The following is a 26,173-nucleotide window of genomic DNA, read 5'->3' on the forward strand; positions in this document are numbered from 1 at the left end:
TCTGATGAGCTGTAATAAACTTCAAATCGAGTATTTTGTAATGTTATTTTTTATCAAACTTTAATCTAGCTTACAAATGTACTTGAGGAATCTCTACACAGACACTTCAATCTAGCTTTCCTAATAATTGAGGAATCTCTAAACAGACACTTCATTCTAACTTACCTATGTTCTCAAGGAAATCTCTACACAGACACTTCAATCTAGCTTTCCTAATATCTGAGGAATCTCTAAACAGACACTTCATTCTAACTTACCTATGTTCTCAAGGAATCTCTTAACAGACACTTCAATGTAACTTACCTAAGCATTCGGGGAATCTCTTCATAGAACTTCAATCTAGCTAGATCTATGCATCTAAGGAAATTGCTCTAACATATCTATGCACTCAAGGAATCTATGAACAGACACTTCAGTCTAATTAACCTATGTACTCAAGAGATCTCATCATAGGACTTCAATCTAACTTACCAATGCACATAAAGAATCCCTTAACACACACCTCAATCTAACTTACCTATGTGTTTGAGCTATGTAAAAGACATGTCAACTAAACTTACCTAAGCACTCACTGAATCTCTTCATAGGACTTCAATCTAGCTTACCTAAGCTCTTGAGGAATATCTTAAACAACAATTCAATCCAGTTTACCTAAGCTCTTGAGGAATATCTTAAACAACAATTCAATCTAGCTTACCTAAGCTCTTGAGGAATATCTTAAACAAGTTCAATCTAGCTTATCTAAGCTCTTGAGGAATATCTTAAACAACAGTTCAATCTAGCTTATCTAAGCTCTTGAGGAACATCTTAAACAACAGTTCAATCTAGCTTACCTAAGCTCTTGAGGAATATCTTAAACAACAGTTCAATCTAGCTTATCTAAGCTCTTGAGGAATATCTTAAACAACAGTTCAATCTAGCTTACCTAAGCTCTTGAGGAATATCTTAAACAACAATTCAATCTAGCTTACCTAAGCTCTTGAGGAATATCTTAAACAACAGTTCAATCTAGCTTACCTAAGCTCTTGAGGAATATCTTAAACAACAGTTCAATCTAGCTTATCTAAGCTCTTGAGGAATATCTTAAACAACAATTCAATCTAGCTTACCTAAGCTCTTGAGGAATATCTTAAACAACAGTTCAATCTAGCTTATCTAAGCTCTTGAGGAATATCTTAACAATTCAATCTAGCTTACCTAAGCTCTTGAGGAATATCTTAAACAACAGTTCAATCTAGCTTACCTAAGCTCTTGAGGAATATCTTAAACAACAGTTCAATCTAGCTTATCTAAGCTCTTGAGGAATATCTTAACAATTCAATCTAGCTTACCTAAGCTCTTGAGGAATATCTTAAACAACAGCTCAATCTAGCTTATCTAAGCTCTTGAGGAATATCTTAACAATTCAATCTAGCTTACCTAAGCTCTTGAGGAATATCTTAAACAACAGCTCAATCTAGCTTACCTAAGCTCTTGAGGAATATCTTAAACAACAGCTCAATCTAGCTTATCTAAGCTCTTGAGGAATATCTTAAACAACAATTCAATCTAGCTTACCTAAGCTCTTGAGGAATATCTTAAACAACAATTCAATCTAGCTTACCTAAGCTCTTGAGGAATATCTTAAACAACAATTCAATCTAGCTTACCTAAGCTCTTGAGGAATATCTTAAACAACAATTCAATCTAGCTTACCTAAGCTCTTGAGGAATATCTTAAACAACAATTCAATCTAGCTTACCTATGCTCTTGAGGAATATCTTAAACAACAATTCAATCTAGCTTACCTATGCTCTTGAGGAATATCTTAAACAACAATTCAATCTAGCTTACCTATGCTCTTGAGGAATATCTTAAACAACAATTCAATCTAGCTTATCTAAGCTCTTGAGGAATATCTTAAACAACAATTCAATCTAGCTTACCTATGCTCTTGAGGAATATCTTAAACAACAATTCAATCTAGCTTACCTATGCTCTTGAGGAATATCTTAAACAACAATTCAATCTAGCTTACCTATGCACTGTAAATTAGATGTTGATGTAGTTGTGGCCGTTATTTGATCGTTACCCAAACTGCATGGTGTGCATGCTTGTGCTCCATATGTTGATGAATATTTCCCAACACCACAAGGTGTACATGGAGCCCTTCCAGTTGCAGAATAGAATCCAGGAGGACATTTCACTGAAAAACATAATATCTAGTCATTTTTTTATGTTATGTTACATTAAATTGCTTTCAGTGGAATCAAATATAAGAACAATTAGAAAGGGAGACAGTTATGTAACAAAGCTGATAATGTTATGTGACTTGTAATTATAACTTCCTGTACAAAATCCAGAGGCTATGTAAGTTCCAAGAAATATTTTCATATCCGAGAAAGTTCATATTTACATTTTCTGTGAAAAAGGAGGCATAATTCTGTCAAATAAAATTCACAGTTATAGAACTGGATTTGGCTGGTATTCTTACATTATCATCAAGGTTTGTGTAACATTTAAATTCGATGTATGCAATAGTTTAAGAAATATAATACTTCTAAGACATTTTCAAGGTGTAAAATGGAAAATAATTTTGTCATTTTTCACCTCGTTTTGTCATCCTTAGAGCCTGCTGTGAAGTTCCTATGCAATACCTTCATTGGTTTCAGATACGTTCAAAGAAATAAACAATTTTGCCCCATTTTCTAAATCATAAAAGGGAATATTTTTATCTAAATAAAAAACAAAGAGTTATGGAACTTGATATGTAGACTAATAATACACAGAATAATCGCAGAAAAATTGTAAGATGAGTAGATTTCCGGATATTTTCCAAGTGAAAATGGGAAATAATTTTGCTAAAACAAATCAAGAGTTATATAATCTGATATATGAACACCTGTTTTTACTCCCAAAATGATATGTAACAAGACAGGGCAGGTCCCTGTATAGTTCAATGCCCATAACAAACTTCTGTGGTGGTATTATTACCTATCATTTAAATTTCCCTGTACCTATACAGACTATAACCTACAGGCAGGATGCTATTTATTTATTTATTTTGTTGGGTTAATGTAGCATCAACACAATTATAGGTCATATGGTGACTTTCCAGCTTTGATGGTGGAGGAAGACCCCAGTTGCCCCTCTGTGTATTATTTCATGAGCAGGCACCTTGGTAGAACCACCAACCTTCTGTAATTTGAAAAATCTTTGTACAGGGTCATAAAAGTTCTTATTACCATAGATACCCATGTATAATGCGCACCCATGTATAATATGCATCCCCAATATTAGCCCAAAATCTTGGGAAAACAAGAGCTGTCACTAATGGTGACAAATGCCCCCGCAGTGCCTTGACCTTTGACCTGGTGACCTTGACCTTTGACCTGGTGACCCCGAAGTCAGTAGGGGTTGTGTACTTAATAAGTACTATCAGCATGTGAAGTTTGAAGGTCCTGGGTACAGTGTTTCGCGAGTAAAGTGCCTTCATGCAAAAAGTTAACATTGTGAATAACGAACTAACGAATGGACGGACAGTTGAAAACTAATATGCCTCCCTTTGGGGGCATAAAATACAGTTTTGGTCAATTTTGAGATGGATGGAAACTGACAGTAGAGTTTACATCAACACCGGTTATAAATTTTACCTCCACGGCGGAGAGCAGCATCGGACTCGCATTTCTGTTGATTTTGTTTTTTCTCAAAAATAAAACTAATAAAATATCACTATGTTTGTTGTTTCTTTCTTATTACAAATATTTTGAATAAATAGAAAGCAAATGTTTTGATATTTCGGAATGGTATCTTTTCAAAATGACATAAGCTTCTCAATTCAAACCATTAACCAAAGGTGTAATCATCTTTTTGTTACGATCAAATGGCCAGTTATTATCGGCAATAAGCATGACAATGGTGTAAATTTTGTTATTCACAGTTTGATCTCAGTTAAAAATAATACTCAATCTTTAATTAGAATCATAATATTTGTGATTTTAATATTTCTTTCATCAAAATACTATGAAATTAATTTTGTTTGTAAGAAAAATAAACCACTCAATCTTTTATGTAACATAACCCCAATCTTAGATTTGGGTTCGGGAGAGGGGTTCCAGTCAATACCTTTAGTGCTTTTTTTAAGTTATGCTCTGAGCACAAAATATGATGGGCAGATCTGACCTAGTGGTTACCTTGACGTTTGACCTATCACCCTGTTTCATACACTGCACATCGTCTCATCACCATCTACCTACATTCCAAGTTTTAAGTCAATACCTTGAATTGTTAATACAAAATATGAAAGACAGATTTGACCTTTGGGCTCAATTTGTGACCTTGACCTTTGACCTACAGACCCAGCTCATATGCTCTGCACTTCATCTCATCACCACCTACCTACATGCCAGTTTAAAGTCAATATCATGCGTGGTTATACAGTTATGCTCTTGACACAAATATGATGGACAGTTTTGACCTTTTAGCTCAATTTGTGACCTTGACCTTTGGCCTACAGAGCCTTTTTAAGCACTCTGCACATCCTCTTGTTGCTATCTACCTATATGCTAAGTTTAAAGTCATTATCTTTAATGGTTATAAAGTTATGCTCAAGACACAAATTATGATGGAAGGACAGACAGACTGACAGACACATGCAGCATCAAAGGTTTGGCCCAATTTAGCTTGTTGATAGACGGTAGTGGAAATGCAAGCTACCGTCCGCACCCTCTAGCCCCTGGTTAAGTAGAACTCAACACCAACACATGCTGCAAGTACTAAAATAAAATTTAGAGACACCTGCAGGTGCATTAACACGGCGGAATAAATAGAACCTTTAATGGTACATAGAGTGCAATTCCATGAGAAACTTACATCTGCACATGGTTGCAGCTGTTGCTCCTTCAAAGAATGTTGTATAAATATTATCACATGAGATACAAGAACCCTCCTCAATAGAGTTGTATGTGCCTTCTTCACATTTATCACAGGATCCAGTGTTAACATTCCTTGATGTTCCTTTTGGACAATTTACTGAAAGACGAAAAACAAAAATCATTTTTATCTTTGTCATAAGACACTGAGTCCTATCGAATGTTTGTCTAACCATTATTACTGTCAGTTCAAAAATGCATGGTTAATCATAATTACAGCATTTCTCATAGGTCATCAGCTTTTTATCATAACTACAGCACTTCTCATAGGTCATCAGCTTTTTATCATAACTACAGCACTTCTCATAGGTCATCAGCTTTTTATCATAACTACAGCACTTCTCATAGGTCATCGGCTTTTTATCATAACTACAACACTTCTCATAGGTCATCAGCTTTTTATCACAACTGCAGCACTTCTCATAGGTCATCAGCTTTTTATCATAACTACAGCACTTCTCATAGGTCATCAGCTTTTTATCATACAGCAGGTCATCAGCTTTTTATCATTAAATGCCAGAGTTTTGTTGCAGAGATACTGACATTGATGTAGAATATTATACTGCAACAGAACAAGTGTATCCTTCATCGTGGAATAGTAATAACCTTTTGATCACTTGCCCATCAACTCTAATTAATGTACTATAAGATTAATGATATATGAAACTGTTCTGTAGCCTTAGTAACACTGAAATATCTTAGTTAATTAACTTTTTAAGATTATGTCATACATTAGGCATAAAAAAAATTGTTTCTTGTATCCCAACCTAACCTACATTTTTGGCCCAACCCTAAATGTTTTTATGGCCTTGGAGAATATCTTTTTCAACTCTAACAAAAGTTGCAAAATTTCAGTTTTTTATGCTTTAAACATGTTCAGTGATGCTAGAAATCAACTTACTGATGCTCTAAAGGCATAGACCCCTTATCAGTATAATATTTCTGACATAAAATAATTTCCGAAAAATCTCACTTAATAAAACAAAAATTTCGACCAACTTACCCTAACTTTTTCTAGCATGTTACTGGAAACAAAGAACATTTTTAGGCCTTAAAGGTGGTCAATCACAATCAACGTATGCAACAATGTATAATATTGGGTAGTCTAGTCCAATCAATGCTATGAAATTCAATGTTTTAATGCCCATTTAATGATTAACTAGATCAAAGGTTCCTAGATAGTTCAATTGCCCTTAATGAAAATTAATTTTTTAATTTTTTTTTTGAGATGCAGTCATGCTGAATTACTCACATCTGAGAGAAGACTCTGAGACACAGCCAGTAGTTGTTGCACCATCTGTTATAGTTGTGTAGTCCAGGGGGCAGTTCAAGCATGTTGTTGTGTTCACAGCATACTGACCTTTAGGACAAGGTTGGCATGGAGCTCGGCCATTAGATGAGGTATAGCCAGGACTACATTTTGCTGAAATTTTCAACACATTGTTTAAATTAACTGATACCAAGGAAATGAAATGTTACATCACAGATATTACATAGCAAATATCTAAATCAAATAAAACTTAGTTTTTAGTATAATTTCAGATTAGTAAAAACAGTAAATTAACCTTCTTGTATGCCATACAGAAACAGCTTTATCCTACCTTCATGAGAAATAAAGGGCAACATCGATGGGTAAAACAAATTCCAGTATATTAGGTCAATGAAATTTTGCAAGACTTTTTTTTTTTATAACTTTTTTCAAAACAACTACTATAGACATAATTATGCTACAATTTTTATAAAGAAGCTTTTATCAGGTATGCAAGACCATCAAGTAATGTATTTGCAACCACTATAAAAAGTTTTTAACAAGGTAATTGCTTAAGAAAATGGCAGCTAACACATTCATAGCAGGATTTTAGCTTTCTGCACTTGAATCAAGGAATATAGCATCTGGAAAGGAATGTTATTGAAGCAGGTCATTGAGAAAATGGTTATCTACTTTTTTGTATCAAGTGTATAAATTTTACCTAGGCCTTATGTTTGCTAGATGGGGTATACAACTTGCAACTGAACTTCAGACAGAACTTCACTTGGCAGCAAATTAAAATTACTGGTATTTAAGGTAGTTGTGCACGTATGGATCGAGTTTTTTTCTACAATGTAGAATTTGATTAAACTCTGATTTTTCAAAACTTCAGAATATACCTAGAAATTTGGCAAATAAAAAAGATAGGATTGTGTGCTTGTTTTGTACTTTTGTTGACCCCATTTTCATATATCTAGTAAAATCAACTTCACATATCGCGAATAAATTTTACAATGTAGATTATGAAACTTCATACTATCAGATACAATGGACTATAATTTGTGATAAGCATAGGTCCATGTTATTAGTATTGAAAGTATACATTTCAGGGAAGAATTAGGGGCATTTTAACCCTTTGATATAGCAACAGTGCCATTGAATGTACTGCAACTAAGTTTATTCTCCCAATCATGCACTACGTTGATAATGCTGATACTTCCTTTAAAACTATAGAAATGCCTGAATCATTTTAAAGCAAGAAAAAGAAGTGGAATAGAAAATCGTACCAAGTTCTGCCAATCAAGTTTTTACCAAACTACATAGGGAATGATATGACAGTGCATACGCTTTTAATCAATTTTGACCGTAATCTAAAAGTACTTTTTATTTACTCCAACTGCCATAAATTTAATAAAGTACATCACAACCAATTGATAAATATATGACACTAAAAATAATAACAATAAGCAAATCGGTAAATCTATGCAATGAAGAGCATAACTAAATGTCTGTAATAAAGATATGACCCCCCGCTACATGCTCTGATTTATTGTACCTGATTTAAATCAAATATTTGGTTTTACCACAACACATATAGTTCATAATGGGAAGTCTATTGGTAAATCTAACTTTACATAACATATTCGCGAACAGAAATTTTTCTACAATGTAGATTTTGATGAAACTTCTTACAGCTGTAAATAAACACATGGCCTATAATTTGGTGAAATAAAATGCATAGGTCCGTGTGCTTATTTTTGAGATATTTGACCATGATTACAAAGATCCGGACATTTCACGCTAATTTTTAAGACATTAGTTTGAATATTTTAATGTGTCATATGTTTTAACATCATATTTTGACTTTAGAAATATAGCAACAGTGCCATTGTAATAAATGTACTCACAGGTTTCGATTAATTCGTAAAATGATTTTAATTTCCGTACGCCGAATCCAGGATTTATTCTACGTTTTCCGGATAAATGACGTTACGCGATCACTTCCAGTTTATCAAACATGCAGAACTACCTTAATCATGTTTAATTAGCAGAACAAAGAAGTCCGGTACATAGAAAAGGTTAGTCATAGTTCTTCCTCTTTTATTTTATCATAGATTTTTACCAAATACATGTACATTTAAGGCTGCATATTGGATATATACATTAGTGGAGTATTACTTTTTTAACAAAAATTTAGACTCTGTTAATCTAAAAGCCTTGACTTTTATACTTTCTTCAACTTGCCTTATAAATTTTAATTTATAAGACAATCACTTAATATTTTCTATTTACAAGATGAATAAAATATGATGGACAAAACTATGAAAATTAATAACAGATAATTGCAATAAGTAGGTAATTTCATCTATGCATTATTATATCAGCAGGCATATTACTTAATAGTTCTGTAATAACTAGGCATTATAACCCCCCCCCCACCCTACAGCCTCCAGTATTTACTTGTATTGCCTGGGTGTATTTACCAAGTCAATTTATTTATTTGGGTTTTACGGCGCACCAACACAGTATAGGTTATATGGCGCCAAACAGGCCTACAAATTTTGGTTCCACATCTCATTTACATCGAAATAAAAACATGAGGTATGGAATTATTACCAAGTCAAAAACAGCTTTTTCTTATGATGTGTAAATACCCAAAGCCCAAGGAGCTTCCACAAATATATATATATATAGATTATTTCATTTACATGTAATTATCTAATCTGAAACATTTTCAACTAATCATGTCGTAAAATTGTGAATAAACATGAATTTTCAAAATTACTCAATTGCCTCAATCGCATATTAGCCATAGGCAGCCATTATGGTAACACATGTTTATTAAGACAGTAAATCTTCTTTCCTTCAACACAGAAAATGTTTTTTCTAGCACAGATCAATATCCCAGCCTTAAAGAATATTCTTTTCTTACCTGGCTGAAACCTGCGGCCTCCAGCTTAGAAGTCTTATGCTGCCCTTGCTGAGCCCACTGACCAGACATTTGAGGTCACAGGTGCTAAGCTGATATATATGATCAGCAAGGTCAAGTCTCAATTTATAAAGTTATTGTCAAAAAACTGTGGTATCTGGAATTGAAACTTACCTAAACACTGAGAACTTGAGACACTACCCCTGAAATATGTACTTGTGTCAGAGTTTGGACAAGGTATACATGTTGCTGTATTTATGCTTCGGTAAGTCCCGACAGAACATAGTTCACACTGGTTGTTACCAATATCTTGAGTTCCAATGGTACAAGGTTCTGAAAAGATTCATAGTAAAATCATTTTAAAACTGGCATTACCAGAGCTTCAAAATGAAAATGTATATTTTAGCGCCAAATGGAGGATATCCGTCCAATTGCACTAATATTCTAACTTAAAGGGTTCATAACAGAAGAAATGTTAATGAATTTGGAATAAGATACAAGAGAAAAACAATAAATGAGTACAGATAAATGATGAAATGTCTACCGTCATTGATGGAGGAACTGGCTACACAGGCATCGGATCCGCTTGCACCACGACTTTCTGTAGTCTCACCAGAGCCACATGACTGACATTGTGTGTTACTAAGTTTATACGATCCTACTGGGCAAGAATAACAAGGACCAAACCCTGATGGTGACACCTGACCTGCGCCACAAGGTGCTGTAAAAAGATTGTAGAGCATGTAAAATATACTTAAATAAAATGAAATGATTTGTTTTTACGACAGCACTGCAACATAGCATATGATACCTTGTATACTCAACGAATTCATAATATACTGAGAATTTTTTTTTTAACATTTAACAATTAACCTTAAAGGCTCAAATCTGAATTCTACTAACACTTCAACAAAAGGGCCATGGAAGCCATGACTCGCCCACTAGAGAAATTTTTATATTGCTGGTAGTGTGTTAACTACAGTCTTTTCAGAGTTATGTTCCTATGTGTATCCTGTGACTTAAATAGACTGTCCCTTATTTTGCAGTTTTCTTCCAAGTTCGACAGGGAAGTTTTATTTAACAATTCTAAAGCCTCATGAAGAAAATACTTATTTCAGCACATCAATAATAAGCTACTTCAACAATGATTTCTTATATTTTATTTACTAATCTTAAAACAACTATTCGAGCACATTTCATAATGTAAGCTACTTCTACAATGACTTTTTCTATTTTTTTTTTATTTGCTCATCTTAAAAAAAGCTCACTGAAATTCCTGTTGAATGTGAACCCATCCAATCTGGTCAACTATTAACGAATTCCAAGATATTTTGATCGCTTGAAATATTTTTTACCTTTGATAAAGAATGCTCAAGAAATAAAATATTGGTGTTAAAATGGTAAATTACAGTGTTTCTCAAGGGCCAACTAGATTTGACCAATTATCAACCTAGTCCAATACTTTCTGTGTTATTTATCAAACTGTACTTGTTGGATTTAATGCCAGCTTTGATGGTAGAGGAAGACCCCAGGTACCCTTCCTTGCATTATTTCATCATGGGCAGGCACTTGAGTAGAACCACCAACCTTCTATAAGCAAGCTGGATGGCTTCCTCACATGAAGAATTCAACACCCTGAGAGAGGCTCGATCCAACATCAGTGAGAGGCAATGGATTAAAAGTCAGTGACCTTAACCACTCGGCCACAGAGGCCCCTTAACATATTTGACCGAACAATAAACTTTCCTCTAGCTTTTGTTCATTCATGGGCATATACAGTCAAACCTGTCAAAAAAGGTGGTTTTTATTCACAGGTTAAAATACACTGTAAATGTTACAATGGGAAACAAAACATGTGGTCTTTAAAGCCAGGTGGTCTCTGTTCAGAGGTGGTCTTTAACACAGGTTTGACTGTACTTCAAAATGGCTGCACCCTCAACCCCCAACCCCACAACATTATCTGTTTTTTCTTAAATTTCGGAATATAACATTTTTGATAATGATTATAAATTTAAGTATTACAAAGGATAGGTAGAGAGACTTCAAATGAGTTTAGCTTGTCTCCCTTTAACTCTTGCTTTTATTTTTAATATATGGAAATGTTTCTTTTATATGTTGTCAGTCTCATTTTGACAACTTAAAGGTTTTAATATATTAATATTTTTAGTGTACAAAACAGCTAATTACCAATATACCAATACTAAAGATTTTATTCGCATAAAACATGTCAGAATGTTTATAGCAAAACAAAATACAAGAGATCACAGAGTGATCTTGGCGCCCACTATTGAGCCATTTTTTAATGTTCCAAATTTCAAGACTAGATCAAGGTCAAAGTTCATTTCGGTACACAAAACTGTGCATGTGGTACATGCATGTGGTCCAAATTGAAGCTGTAGCTGTAGCTTGAGAAATGTGAAAGTAGGTCACTAGAACAATTTCAAAGTCAAAGTTCATTTCTGTACACAAAATTATGCATGTGCTTCAAATTTGAAGGCTGTAGCTTGAAAAATGTGAAAGTAGGTACTAGGTAAAAATCAAGGTTAAATTTCAATTCAGAACACAAAACTATGCATGTGGTCCAAATTTGAAGCCTGTAGCTTGAGAAATGTGAAAGCAGGTCGCAAGGTCAATCTCAAGGTCAAAGTTCATTTCGGAACACAAAACTATGCATGTGGTCCAAATTTGAAGCCTGTACCTTCAAGAATGTGAAAGTAGGTCACTAGGTCAATGTCAAGGTCAAAGTTTATTTCTGTACCGGTACACAAACCTATGCATGTGGTCCAAATTTGAAGACTGTAGCTACAGAAATGTGAAAGTAGGTCACTAGGTCAATGTCAAGGTCAAAGTTTATTTCTGTACACAAACCTATGCAAGTGGTCCAAATTTGAAGACTGTAGCTACAGAAATGTGAAAGTAGGTCACTAGGTCAATCTCAAGGTCAAAGTTCATTTCGTTACACAAAACTATGCATATGGTCCAAATTTGAAGGCTGTAGCTTGAGAAATGTGAAAGTAGGTCATTAGGTCAAAATCAAGGTCAAATTTCATTTTGGAACACAAAACTATGCAGGTGGTCCAAATTAAATGTGAAAGTAGGTCACTATGTCAATGTCAAGGTCAAAGTTTATTTCGGTACACAAACCTTGCATGTGGTCCAAATTTGAAGGCTGTAGCTACAGAAATGTGAAAGTAGGTCACTAGGTCAAGATCAAGGTCAACTCATGTCAAGGTTTATCTAGCCACTCAAAACTATATACATAAGGTCCAAATATGAATGTTGTAGGTTACGACAAGAAGATTTTCAAAGTTTTTCCCTATATAAGTCTATATAATTAAACCATGTGACCCCAGGGGCGAGGCAATATTTGACCCTAGGGAAATAATTTGGACAATCTTGGTAGAGGACCTCTAGATGATGCTACATACCAAATATCAAAGTCCTAGGCCCTGTGGTTTTGGACATGATTTTCAAAGTTTTTCCCTATATAAATCTATGTAAATTATAAAAATAAACAAAGGGCCATAACTCACTCAAAAACTGTTGAACCAGTCTGATTTTCAGGGGGACACAACTAGGGTACCAATACACCATTCTGACAAAGTTTGGTCAAAATCCCCCCAGTAGTTTATGAGGAGATGCGATAACGAGAAAATGTTAACGGACGGAAGGACAACGGAACACGGATGCAGAGTGATTTGAATAGCCAACCATCATCAGATGGTGGGCTAAATAGTATTCAAAGAAAGAAAACTAAAAAATACGTTTTCTGAAGAGTAAGATGCTAATTTATTTAACAGTTGTGGAACTCTGATTCAATTTTGATTCATATTACAGGATTTACAGATTCTGTAAGCCCTGGGTGTGTTATTATTACTCCCAGTTTCTATATTAAACAGATTATGCCCAGATACACAGAATTCAGAAAGTGACAGTAAATACTTCCTGTCTTGTATACAATCAAGATACTGTTCGTGTTCGAACTTATTCTTAAACCTGCAATATGCCTGGAGACGCGGTGAATTATTTACTTCAGCATGCCACGACTGATAATAGTTATCAAGAATTTGTTGTTAAATGGATAAAAGTGTACTTCTATTTATATTCTGGGCCTGCCATATATAACCGAAGCCATGTTCCTCTAGTATGTTTTTCACATAAGTGGCCCAGTTTTTGTTTTTATATGATACGTTGCTATCCGCATCGTTTTTCAGCATCGTATACACTTTAAAAATCAGTGAAGAATTTTACTTGGATATCACTTTATTTCAGTATTTCAAAATAATAATTTTTCGGAATACGTAAAACTGTACTCGGCTAAATTCTCCATAAAGGGTGGAGGTAATAGTTGATTTCTTTACGCCTAGTATACGTCTTAAAAATTTTAGGTGTATCAATTCTATATCAGTTGCATGATGTGTCCCCCGAATTTCTGAACAAACATTTAGGATGGACCCTACTAACGTATCAAATAAATGAATTTGTTTAGATACTGGAAGTTCAATTTGTTGAAATATTGAAAACAAATTATGTAATGAAAATGAAGCATGCTGAGCAATCAGTTTTTTGGTTCGAGCCTAGTTTCCATTTTTGAACAGATTAACGCCTAAGTATTTAAATGAATTTACGTTTCCTAACTTAACTCTGTATATAGTGGAGCAGCTTAGTGAGAAAATCTAAGGAAATACTTCACTTGATGATACAAGTATGAAATTTACACTAAATGTTCATCATATGGCCCAGATTCAAAAATGATCGAGGGCCACCTAAAAATCATCCATTTTCAAGATGGCCTCAGAATTTCAAAATGGCTGCCAGAATTGAGGCATTTTTCGTATAATCAGGATCTGTAAGTTACTAAAATATCATATCTGTTGGGATATAACATGTTTTTCCCTATCAGTTTGTTCCCATAAGTTGATAGTTTTATTTCTAATGTTGCCTTTTCCAAATATCGACCCATTTAAGAAGGTCGCCATCTTTAAAATGACCGCCAGACTTTTAGATAACGTTCTTATCACGGCCAAGTTTGAGTTTCCTAATTTCAGTGCTATAACCATCGACTATTGATTAGATCCTGGTCCCAGATAAACCTGAAAGCATATTATTATGATATTGGCCTGAAATAAGCTAATATGGTTTATATGGACGTCTCTTCTTTTCAATCTCTTCTCTGTTCTATCCTTCATTTCTTGCTTTGTTTCACTGAGAAACAGTCTCAAAATCATAGCAATACTGAACCATTGCTTATCAGCTGAAACAAAATCTTTAATTGAATGATATGTGTAATGATTCTATAGAATGAACTACAAACACTACAAGGGCACACTGATATAGTTCATAATGTCATCATGGTTCAGTGACAACTTCAATACGTGTATGTATTCAAAAAAAATAATCAAAACAAGTCGTATCCCATACAGCAAAATGTTAAAATATATATTGAAGGCAGTAAAAGGATAGTCCCTTGGCCTTCAAATTATAATAGTACATACTTTGTATTAACAGATACCAAATTTGAATATATCATTGTAAGTTTAAGGATCTGTGCTTTTGTTTATGTTCTATTTCAAACTCTTGATAATGTCGAAAAGAGTTTAATAGAAGACCCCCTAAACTATGGAATAGCTTTCTTAGATGCGTTGAAAATAAAACTAAACTATTTAGTTTTCGTGCGGATAAAACAAGACGTACCACTAATGGTGATGAATACCCCCAGACATCAGCTTATTGTCAGAGGAACAGGGTTATTGAAAATATGATACATTGCTTTGTATATTGTACAGGGAGAAAATATACAAAGACGCACAAAAAATGGTATGCAAAACTGTATAAGATCTCCAAACTTCACTGCTGTACCTTAAAAAGAAGAAAGTAGGTCAAGATCAAGGTCTCTGAAAGTCAATTTTGAAATATTTGTTCAAAACTGTACAAGTGGTTCGAATTTTATGGCAATATCTTAAAAAAAGAGAAGAATTAAGTCAGTAGGTCAAGGTCATGGACAAGGACCATGTAATCTGCTTTTTAATCTTGTCTTTTGGCAGTTTCTGTGATATGCAGGCTCCATAACCACAAATCAAATCAAGCCTGCAACATTTTCGTTTATGTCGTGTTTGGAGACCTGTCGGTTTCCACTTTTTTTATTATATCACCAAGGGTCATCAAATAGTTATACTTAACATATAAAGTATGTTAAAAAGTCCAATGTAACTCTGTTCGTATTTGAAACAAATAAAGGGCCACAACTTAGTCAAAAATCATTCAAATGGAACGTGTTTTGCACATGCATAACTACACTTGGTACCGATGATAATAGTAATAACAAGGTGTGATAAAAGTCTGGTATACAATGACTGATAAGTAGCGCGGACATTTTTTTCCATATACATTTATAGAAAAAAATAATAAAGGGCTATTACTATGTGAAAAATAATTCAAATGGAACATGCTTTGCACATGTACAACTTGACTTGGTACCAATGATAACTGTAAGGTTTGATAAAAGTCTCGCATATGATGACCGAGAAATAGCGCGGAAAAAAGTTTTCCATATACAAATAAAGAAAGAAAATTAAAGGGCCATAATTAAGTGAAAAATCATCCAAATGGAACCCGCTTCGCACATACGCAACTTGGCTTTGTAGTGATAATAATTACAAGGTGTGATTGAAAACTGGCAAATAATTGCTGAGAAATATCGCAGACAAATTCCGTATACAGACGGACGGACCGGAATCCAGAATAGGCCCTAGATATCTCCGGGTATAATGATAACTGTGCAAACCAATAAAATGATCATAGCAACAAAAGGTGCCGATATTGTTTGCAATTTATATATAAACAGAAATGCGCTTGCTCCATGTAATCACGAAGAAGCCGATAATCGTATATTTGTTCATGAAAAGCATGCCTTATTGATTGGAAACCGAACAATTACAATTATTAGTTAGTTCTTGCTATGGCAGTGTATTGATGTTTTGTGGCTTGCTTACTTGTTCCTCACTCAAAGGCATTGCCATTGTTTCTTGCTTTTACCCGTTGCGACACTGTTTTTGCATTTGTCGGCAAGGGCAAAAACATCTGCAAGGCAGGAATGGAATGTTTGTGAAACAGCTACAGTTCAAAGTATTTCATAGTCTCAGCGTTGCCAAATACACAATAATTGAGTAGGAAATGGATACATTAGAAATTGTTTTTAGTTATATTGTATGCTCGATCAAGCACGACATGCAAGATGGATGAAACTCGACTTGATTTGTTTGCCCGGAAAAAAAGAGCGTATAATGCGATTCCACCAACAAAAGGTGCTCTGAAACAATTCATCAAGCGAGCAATTTTTCAGGCAGGCCATGTCTGTGGTAAAGCAGCTGTTACCATGCACAGCAACTGCCGCCTCCGTCAAACTGGGGATGGCTGAAGCAGAACAATGTGTGGATCCCTTATCGGATGGAATTGTCGGTTATAGCTGAATGCTTCCAGGGCCTTCAAAAGTGTGTTTGCAAAAGGACTTCCTATACTGGAAATTGCAAGTGCCACCGCTTAGGTCTGTTATGCACAGCAATTTGATGTTGCAACTGTTAAGAAAATGACTAAATGCAGTATATGCATATTTTTTTTGTTTCGGTTAGAACACAATTTCCGATGTGTATAGTTTCATGGGTATAGTAAATCAACAGAGATAGTTACTTAAGGTTTGCAGTATAAGAAAATGTTGCTATTGACTGTGCAAGTGCTCACGCTGTCCTATTTCTTTATCCCCTCGTGGTTTATAAGACACATTTTCTAACGATGTTAATTTATTGCATTGAATGTAATCTGAGTGTAATGTATATAAAACTTATATTGGTTGGTGTGCTTCAGATTTTACCATTGTTCGAAAACAAAACTGCAAGTTATAAAAACTTAAGTGTTGAGATGTCTACGATCATGAGCTTAGTCAGACAAAATTGATTACAAATTAAAAGAATATGAATACTACAGATTGGTATTCTGTTCTAAACTGAAACGAAAGTGTATAAATAAAAACAAGGAGCTGCGTTCAAGAAACGCTTGATGCCCCCAGTGGCATCCTTGTCGATAGATTTTGCACCTAAGTCCAAAACGAAGTCAAGGTCAAACTGAGGTCAGGTGATGTCTGAAGATGAGGAATGGTCACAGTTTACATCTGTATTAGTATCAATTCATTCTTGTAAGAGGTATTGATGCTAGACGAAACGGTCCCATTTGGTTAACCAGGAGATGGCCCATATAAAGCAACCTAAGTCCAAAATGAGGTCAAGGTCAATGTCAAACTGAGGTCAGGTGATGTCTGAAGATGAGGAATGGTAACAGGTTACATCTTCATTAGTATTAAGTCATTCTAGTAAGGGGTATTGATGCAAGACGAAACGGTCCCATTTGGTTAATCTCGTATGGACGGACGGACGAACGGGGGAACGGATGGACGGACAGACGGACGGACAGGACAATCACTATATGCCTCCTGCATCAGTAGATGCTAGGGGCATAAAAACGCTATCGTTTTAATGTATTACATGCTTGCCTCAAATAAAGTACTGAAAAGTAAATACAAAATGGTGGCCATTTTGTTTTTGCGGCGGCCATCTTGAAAACGACATTATTTCAAGTGGCCCTTGATCTTATGTTAAAGCGCATGCCAGGTAGTTACTGTCCTGTAAATTTGATGCTTGTATCATCAACTGAAGTATTTTTGCAATATCCTGCTTCACTAATATGTAAAAATCAGCTGTTGTGGGACGACCTAGTTTGAAAATCATAGCTTTAGTTTTTTCTAAATTAATTTTCAAACCCCAATGTTGCAGTAATTGACTGCAAAGAGTCTGGTGACAATGCAAATAAGACCATATCCTCGGCATAAAGTATTAAAAACAAGAGCTGTCTGATGACAGCGCACTCGACTATTCGAAGAATTGATTGAAGAATGGGGTGAAAATATTTCCACAGATATTCAGACAAAAGAAATAAATAGATTAGACAAACAATGTTCCTGTATTTCTTTGATTTCGATAAGTCTTGCACTAAATGGCAATGTATGAACCAATTTCAAAGTCCAAAAAGGGCCATAATTCAGTCAAAATAGTTATGTACTCTTGCCTACAGATAGAAATCATAATGATAAATAAGTGTTCAAAGTTTAAAAGCCATATGTCAAATAGTTTTGACAAAACGTGGACTTGTATGAAAACAGAACCAATTTCAAAGTCCAAAAAGGGCCATAATTCAGCCAAAATAGATGACAGAGTTATGTACTCTTTCCCACATATAGAGACTATTATACTAAACAAGTGACAGAAGTTTCAAAGCCATATGTCAAACACTTTACAAAAAAATATGAACTGGTACGGAAAACTTAACCAAGATTTCTAAGTCAAAAAGGGCCATAATTCAGTCAAAATCCATGATGGAGTTATGTACTCTTGCCTATAACTGGATATGGTGATGATAAACAGGTGTTGAAAGTTTCAAAGCTTTATCTCGAAAGACTTTGTCAAAATATGAACTGGTACGAAATATTAACCCAGATTTCTAAGTCAAAAAGGGCCATAATTCAGCCAAAATTTTTGATGGAGTTATGTGCTCTTGCCTATAACTGGAAATGGTGATGGTAAACAAGTGTTGAAAGTTTCAAAGCTTTATCTCAAAAGACTTTGTCAAAATACGAACTGGTACGAAAAACTTAACCAAGATTTCTAAGTCGAAAGGGGCCATAATTCAGCCAAAATCCTTGATGGAGTTATGTACTCTTGCCTATAACTGGCCATGGTGATGGTAAACAAGTGTTGAAAGTTTCAAAGCTTTATCTTAAAAGACTTTGTCAAAATATGAACTGGTACGAAAAACTTAACCATAATTTCTAAGTCAAAGGGGGCCATAATTCAGCCAAAATCCTTGATGGAGTTATGTGCTCTTGCCTATAACTGGCCATGGTGGTGGTAAACAAGCATTGAAAGTTTCAAAGCTTTATCTCAAAAGACTTTGTCAAAATGTGGACTGGTACGAAAAACTTAACCAAGGTGTGGCGCCGACACCAACGCCGTGGTGAGTAGGATAGCTCTACTTATTCTTCAAATAGTCGAGCTAATAATTTCAAGTCATCAATACATATTAGATCATCAATATTTGTATTAATATTTTGTATGATATCATTCACGAAACAAGAGGGCCAAGATGGCCCTAGGTCGCTCACCTAAGAAACACTCCATAACAGTGTAAAACATGTTTGACTTAGTGATTTCATGGAAACAAATATTCTGACCAATTTTCATTAAGATTGGACCAAAAAATCTCTTGCGATAAAACAAGCATTTTCTTAGATATGACCTAGTTTTTGACCCTAGATGACCCATGTTCAAACTCGACCTAGATTTTATCAAGGCAATCATTCTGACCAAAATTCATGAAGATCAACTGAAAAATACAGCCTCTATCACATACAGAAGTTTTTTCTTTGATTTGACCAAGTGACCTAGTTTTTGACCTCAGATGACCCATATTCAAATTCGACCTAGATTTCATTAAGGCAATCAACCTGACCAAATTTCATAAAAATCAATTGAAAAAAACAGCCTCTATCACATACAGAAGTTTTTTCTTTGATTTGACCAAGTGACCTAGTTTTTGACCTCAGATGACCCATATTCAAATTCGACCTAGATTTCATTTAGGCAATCAACCTGACCAAATTTCATAAAAATCAATTGAAAAAAACGGTCTCTATCGCATACACAAGATTTTTCTTTAATTTGACCTAGTGACCTAGTTCTTGACCTCAGATAACCCATATTCAAAATCGACCTAGATTTCATCAAGGCAATCACTCTGACCAAATTTCATGAAGATCAATTGAAAAATACATCCTCTATTGCATACACAATGTTTTTCTTCGATTTGACTTAGTGACCTAGTTTTTGACCCCAGATGACCCATTTTGGAACTTGGTCTAAATTTCATCAAGGTAATCATTCTGACCAAAATTCATGAAGATCAATTGAAAAATACCGCCTCTATCGCATACACAAGGTTTTTCTTTGATTTGACCTTGTGACCTAGTTTTTGACCCAAGATGACCCATTTTCGAACTCGGCCTAGATTTCATCAAGGCAATCATTCTGACCAAAATTCATGAAGATCAATTGAAAAATACAGCCTCTATCGCATACACAAGGTTTTTCTTTGATTTGACCTAGTGACCTAGTTTTTGACCCGAGATGACCCATTTTCGAACTCGGCCTAGATTTCATCAAGGTTATCATTCTGACCAATATTCATGAAGATTAATTGAAAAATACAACCTCTATCGCATACACAAGGTTTTTCTTTGATTTGACCTAGTGACCTAGTTTTTGACCCGAGATGACCCATTTTCGAACTCAGCTTAGATTTCATCAAGGTTATCATTCTGACCAATATTCATGAAGATTAATTGAAAAATACAACCTCTATCGCATACACAAGGTTTTTCTTTGATTTGACCTAGTGACCTAGTTTTTGACCCGAGATGACCCATTTTCGAACTCGGCCTAGATTTCATCAAAGTTATCACTCTGACCAATATTCATGAAGATTAAATGAAAAATACAGCCTCTATCGCATACACAAGGTTTTTCTTTGATTTGACCTAGTGACCTAGTTTTTGACCCGAGATGACCCATTTTCGAACTCGGCCTAGATTTCATCAAGGTTATCATTCTGACCAATATTCATGAAGATTAATTGAAAAATACAGCCTCTATCGCATACACAAGCTAAATGTTGACAGACGACGGACGACAGACGACGGACGACGGACATCGAGCGATCAGAAAAACTCACCTGAGCATTGCTCAGGTGAGCTAAAAAATGAAAAGTAATGGCAAGCTCTGGTCTCCCTGTTTTAAACCGACATCAGAGTTGAAGAAGTTAGAAGTATCTGACTTAAATCGCACACACGACTTTAAGGTACAATTCATCACGCGTAATGCTTGTACAAACTTTCCACTGACATTTTCATTTAATAATTTTTGCCATAGATGAAGTTTGTTGATTTTATCAGAACATTGTTGATAGACAAGAAATATACAATAAACCTTTTGTTTTACACTAAGTGCTCTGGCTATAATTGCTTGGAGAATAAATATGCAGTCAGTAATGGATTTTCCTTTTTGAAATCCAAACTGATTTTTTGACAGTTTGTCATACTTTTTGTTCCATTCATTTAGCCTGTTTAACAGAATTTGGTAATATATTTTCGCTAATATATTTATCAAGGTGATACCTCGGTAATTTCTTGCAATGTTAACGTCGCCCTTTTTAAATATTCGTGTAATTATACCTTGTCCCCGTGATACTGTCAGTTCATCAAATACTGATTTAAATATTTTGGCTGGTAAATTTTCTATTCCTGGGCTCTTATTATTGTTTTGTGAGAAAACTGCCTCTCTGATTTCGACCTCAGAAATTTCTGCATCTAACTCTTGATTATCTAAATTTGAATTTTCCTTAATTGGGTCATCATACGCAGAGGATGTACCCCCAAACATTTCTTTAAAGTGAGTGAACAGATTTTCAGTTGTAAGTGATTCTGCGCTTTTAGCTTTCTTTTTTTATGTCTTCTTAATGTTAATTACATAACCCAGTTTTACTGTCTTGTTTAAAGTTTGAAAATTATTTTTTCTATATAATTACTGCAGAAAAATAAACTCTTGGTGTGTGTGTGAATCTTTGACAAGACAAATACAATTAACAGCTTTTCAAATATCTGGAAGCCTTCAGCAAATTTACTGAATACTACTTTTGATGCTTAACCAAATGAAGTATCATCAGTCGAAAATAAACATTTATTAAGAAATCTGACAATATAAATAAGTATAAAAATCCATGATAATCAAACAAATCCAAATGAGCCGTGCCATGAGAAAATCAACATAGTGGGTTTGCGACCAGCATGGATCCAGACCGGCCTGCGCATACACGCAGTCTGGTCAGGAACCATGCTGTTCGCTTTTAAAGCCTATTGGAATTGGAGAAACTGTTAGCGCACAGCATGGATCCTGACCAGACTGCGCGGATGCGCAGGCTGGTCTGGATCCATGCTGGTCGCAAACCCACTATGTTGGTTTTCACATGGCACGGCTCAAATGACTATCTTTAATCATTACCAGAATTACATGAAAGTCCTTACCAATACACTGTCCAGAGTCAGTTGCCCCTGGATAACGTGTTGTATACCCATCTAGACATGAAGTGCAAGATAGCCCATTGTATGTCCTGTAAGTACCTACCGGACACACCGAACACTGAACCCCATTAGACTGGGTCCCGGCAGGGCAGCGCACTGAAAACAAGATGAAGGCATCACAAATAAAACTCAACTACAAATAATATGTCATAACCTCAGGGCAAAACCTGGAAAACTGTTTCTTTTATGTGAGTGAAGTTACACAGTATTTGTACTGTGGAAACAAATTATATCATGGGCAAGTTGATAACACAACTACTTCATCTTTCACTATTCATCTCATGTGGTGAAAAGGTCAGCTGATTTCTTTTTTAACCTTTGGCTTGGTGGCAGAAAGAGATTTTGCCTTTGCGACCAGTGCATACCAAAATCAGTCTGCATGTCCGTGCATGCTGTTCATGGTCTGCACTGTTCGCTATTCAGTAAGTAAATTTTCAATTAACACCATTTTGAATAATATGTTGTACTGCCCAAATTGAATGATAGACAAGTCCATTTAAGAAATTTAGCAGGGTAAAGGTTAAGTTCCTCTTTAGTAATCTCTTAGTGTTGGTTACTTGTTACAACATCATTAAAAAAAAATTAAAGCTGTTAATTGTGAAATCATTTAATATCAGTAACAATAAGAAAGTCACTGTGAATTTGGGTCAAATGAATTCTTTTTCAACTATCTGTATTCTGTTGACAAAATGGAAAAAATATGTAAGTACAAAAAGGGATATAATTTCATCACAATGACAGCAAGAGTTATGTCCCCTACATCATAAAGTTGGTATAACCACAGTGACGAGGAGAGTGAAGTTTCATTCAGTTGTGATGTGTACTTACTGAGAATATTACCTTGCTGGCAATTGTGAACAGAATTTTGTTGATAAAAATAGCTAAGGGACATAATTTCATCAAAATGAATACAAGAGTTATTGAACCTACACCATCCAGTTGGTGTTACCACGGGGAAGGCATGTATGAAATTTCATTGGTAACAATGTGTCTAAACATAACATCAATGCTGATACTGGGAGTCTGTCACAGTGAGCTAAAAATTGAAGACCAGCAATCTCAAAGTTTCAGACAATTCAATATATCAATCTTTGACTGTTTTTTCTTTAACAAATGTGATATTTTCACAAATCTGCTAAAACAGAAACTTTTAATTAATAATGAGCTAAAACTTGAAGACCAACAATCTCAAAGCAGCAGACTCAGTTTTATTGAAATTCAATACTGTATTTTCGTTAACAAAAGTGATATTTTCATAAATCTGCTAAAACAGAAACTTTAATAATGACATCAGCCATGCCTTATTTAAAGGGTCTTCACTCAAAGAAAAGTTGAAAGTTTTAATCCTCATCAACCCTGACTTTTACATAAAATGTTTCCCTTTCAATCAGAAATAACAAAAGCAGTTAAAACAAAATTGTATACTCAAACACCCATTGAAAGTGTTGATTTTTGTTTTAATCATCTTCAGGTTATCTTATGACACAGAAATGGAAACATCAGTCTCAGACACATGCAAGTCCACTTCAACAGATCTTAGACTTTTTTTTTGTATCATATTTACATGAAAATCTTTGAATGAAAGAAACTAAAACATATACTTGCCACATTGATCGCCATTAGTCAGCGACGCATAGAATGGTGCTACACAAAATGAGCCATTTTCTAACACCTTAGCAAAATTATTCCACTTCAATTCCGGGCACTCATTACTACCAGGTATATTAGAACTGAGGGCAAATGTGTTGCCAGCTTCTCCTATATCTTTATCAAACGAGTTGGTGCATGTGATGTAAACATCTGGATCAGTGTATAACATTGTGTATGCAAAAAGCATGTTCACCTGCAAGATATAGAAAGTACTTTTTTGTTTCCAAGGTTGAGACAAGTCCTTAATCTTTCCCCTGACAATAATTAAAATCTGTTGGCCACTTTGAACTGTAAAAAAAAGCTGTTTTGACAAACTAGGAAAAGGTACATGTGGTGATGCTACTCAGTTTGGACAAACTAGACCAGAGTCATGTGGTGATGCTACTCAATTTGAACAAACTAGGACCAAGTACATGTGGTGATGCAACTCAGATTGGACAAACTAGGACAAAGTACATACGTGGTGATGCTACTAACTGACAATTGACCATGTGTGATGCTACTCAATTTGACAAGCTGGACAAAGTACACATGGTGATGCTACTCAGTTTACAACTAGACAAAGTACATAATGTAGCTACAATTTGGACAATAGACATAAACATGGTGATGCTACTCAATTTGACAAATTAAGACCAAATACATGTGGTGATGCTACTCAATTTGGACAAGCTAGGACAAAGTACATATGGTGATGCTACTCAGTTTGAACAAACTAGGACAAAGTACATGTGGTGATGCTACTCAATTTGGACAAAATAGGACAAAGTACACATGGTGACGCTACTCAATTTGAACAAACTAGACCAGAATAAACAAGGTGATTCTACTCAGTTTGGACAAACTAGGACAAAGTACATGTGGTGATGCTACTCAATTGGTGATGCTACTCAGTTTGAACAAACTAGGACCAAGTACACGTGGTGATGCTACTCAATTTGGACAAACTAGGGCAAAGTACACATGGTGATGTAACTCAGTTTGGACAAACTAGACCAGAATAAACAAGGTGATTCTGCTCAGTTTGGACAAACTAGGACAAAGTACATTAAGTCATGGTGATGCTACTCAATTTGGACAAACTAGAACAAAGTAAACAAGGTGATATACAAATGGTGATGCTACTCAATATGGACACATTAGGACAAAGTACATGTGGTGATGCTACTCAATTTGGACAAATTAGGACAAAGTACATGTGGTGATGCTACTCAATTGGTGATGCTACTCAGTTTGAACAAACTAGGACCAAGTACATGAGGTGATGCTACTCAATATGGACAAACTAGGACACAGTACACATGGTGATCCTACTCAATTTGAACAAACTAGGACCAAGTACATGTTGTAATGCTACTCAGTTTGGACAAACTAGGACAAAGTAAACATGGTGATGCTACTCAACTGGGACAAAACAGGACAAAGTACATGTGGTGATGCTACTCAATTTGAACAAACTAGGACCAAGTACATGTGGTGATGCTTCTCAGTTTGAACAAACTAGGACCAAGTACATATACTGATGCTACTCAGTTTGGACAAACTAGGACAAAGTACACGTGGTGATGCTACTCAATTTGGACAAAATAGGACAAAGTACATGTGGTGATGCTATTCAATTTGGACAAACTAGGACAAAGTACATTTGGTGATGCTACTCAATTTGGACAAACTAGGACAAAGTACACATGGTGATGTAACTCAGTTTGGACAAACTAGGACAAAGTACATGTGGTGATTCTACTCAATTTGGACAAATTAGGACAAAGTACATGTAGTGATGCTACTCAATTTGGACAAATTAGGACAAAGTACATGTGGTGATGCTACTCAGTTTGGACAAACTAGGACACAGTACACATGGTGATGTAACTCAGTTTGGACAAACTAGGACAAAGTACATGTGGTGATTCTACTCAATTTGGACAAATTAGGACAAAGTACATGTGGTGTTGCTACTCAATTTGGACAAATTAGGACAAAGTACATGTGGTGATGCTACTCAGTTTGGAAAAACTAGGACAAAGTACATGTGGTGATGCTACTCAGTTTGGTCAAACTAGGACAAGTACATTTGGTAATGCTACTCAATTTGAACAAACTAGGACAAAGTACATGTGGTGATGCTACTCAATTTGGACAAATTAGGACAAAGTACATGTGGTGATGCTACTCAATTTGGACAAATTAGGACAAAG

At 35.1% G+C, this 26,173-nt stretch overlaps 1 protein-coding gene across 1 annotated transcript in view; it reads right to left on the reverse strand.

Annotated features, from left to right (window-relative positions):
* The window catches only part of LOC123562053 (uncharacterized), a 129,316-nt gene that overhangs the window by 28,035 nt on the left and 75,108 nt on the right, over positions 1 to 26,173 (reverse strand). Inside the window, exons 30-36 of the mRNA XM_053524923.1 lie at positions 23,931 to 24,168; positions 22,269 to 22,421; positions 9,633 to 9,809; positions 9,263 to 9,421; positions 6,163 to 6,333; positions 4,852 to 5,010; positions 2,018 to 2,185 (exon numbers count right to left, since the gene is read on the reverse strand). Of these exons, the coding sequence (XP_053380898.1) occupies positions 2,018 to 2,185; positions 4,852 to 5,010; positions 6,163 to 6,333; positions 9,263 to 9,421; positions 9,633 to 9,809; positions 22,269 to 22,421; positions 23,931 to 24,168 (1,225 nt within the window). The remainder of the gene's footprint in view (positions 1 to 2,017; positions 2,186 to 4,851; positions 5,011 to 6,162; positions 6,334 to 9,262; positions 9,422 to 9,632; positions 9,810 to 22,268; positions 22,422 to 23,930; positions 24,169 to 26,173) is intronic.

Source organism: Mercenaria mercenaria, chromosome 2, assembly GCF_021730395.1.
Source record: "Mercenaria mercenaria strain notata chromosome 2, MADL_Memer_1, whole genome shotgun sequence".
NCBI lineage: Eukaryota > Metazoa > Mollusca > Bivalvia > Venerida > Veneridae > Mercenaria > Mercenaria mercenaria.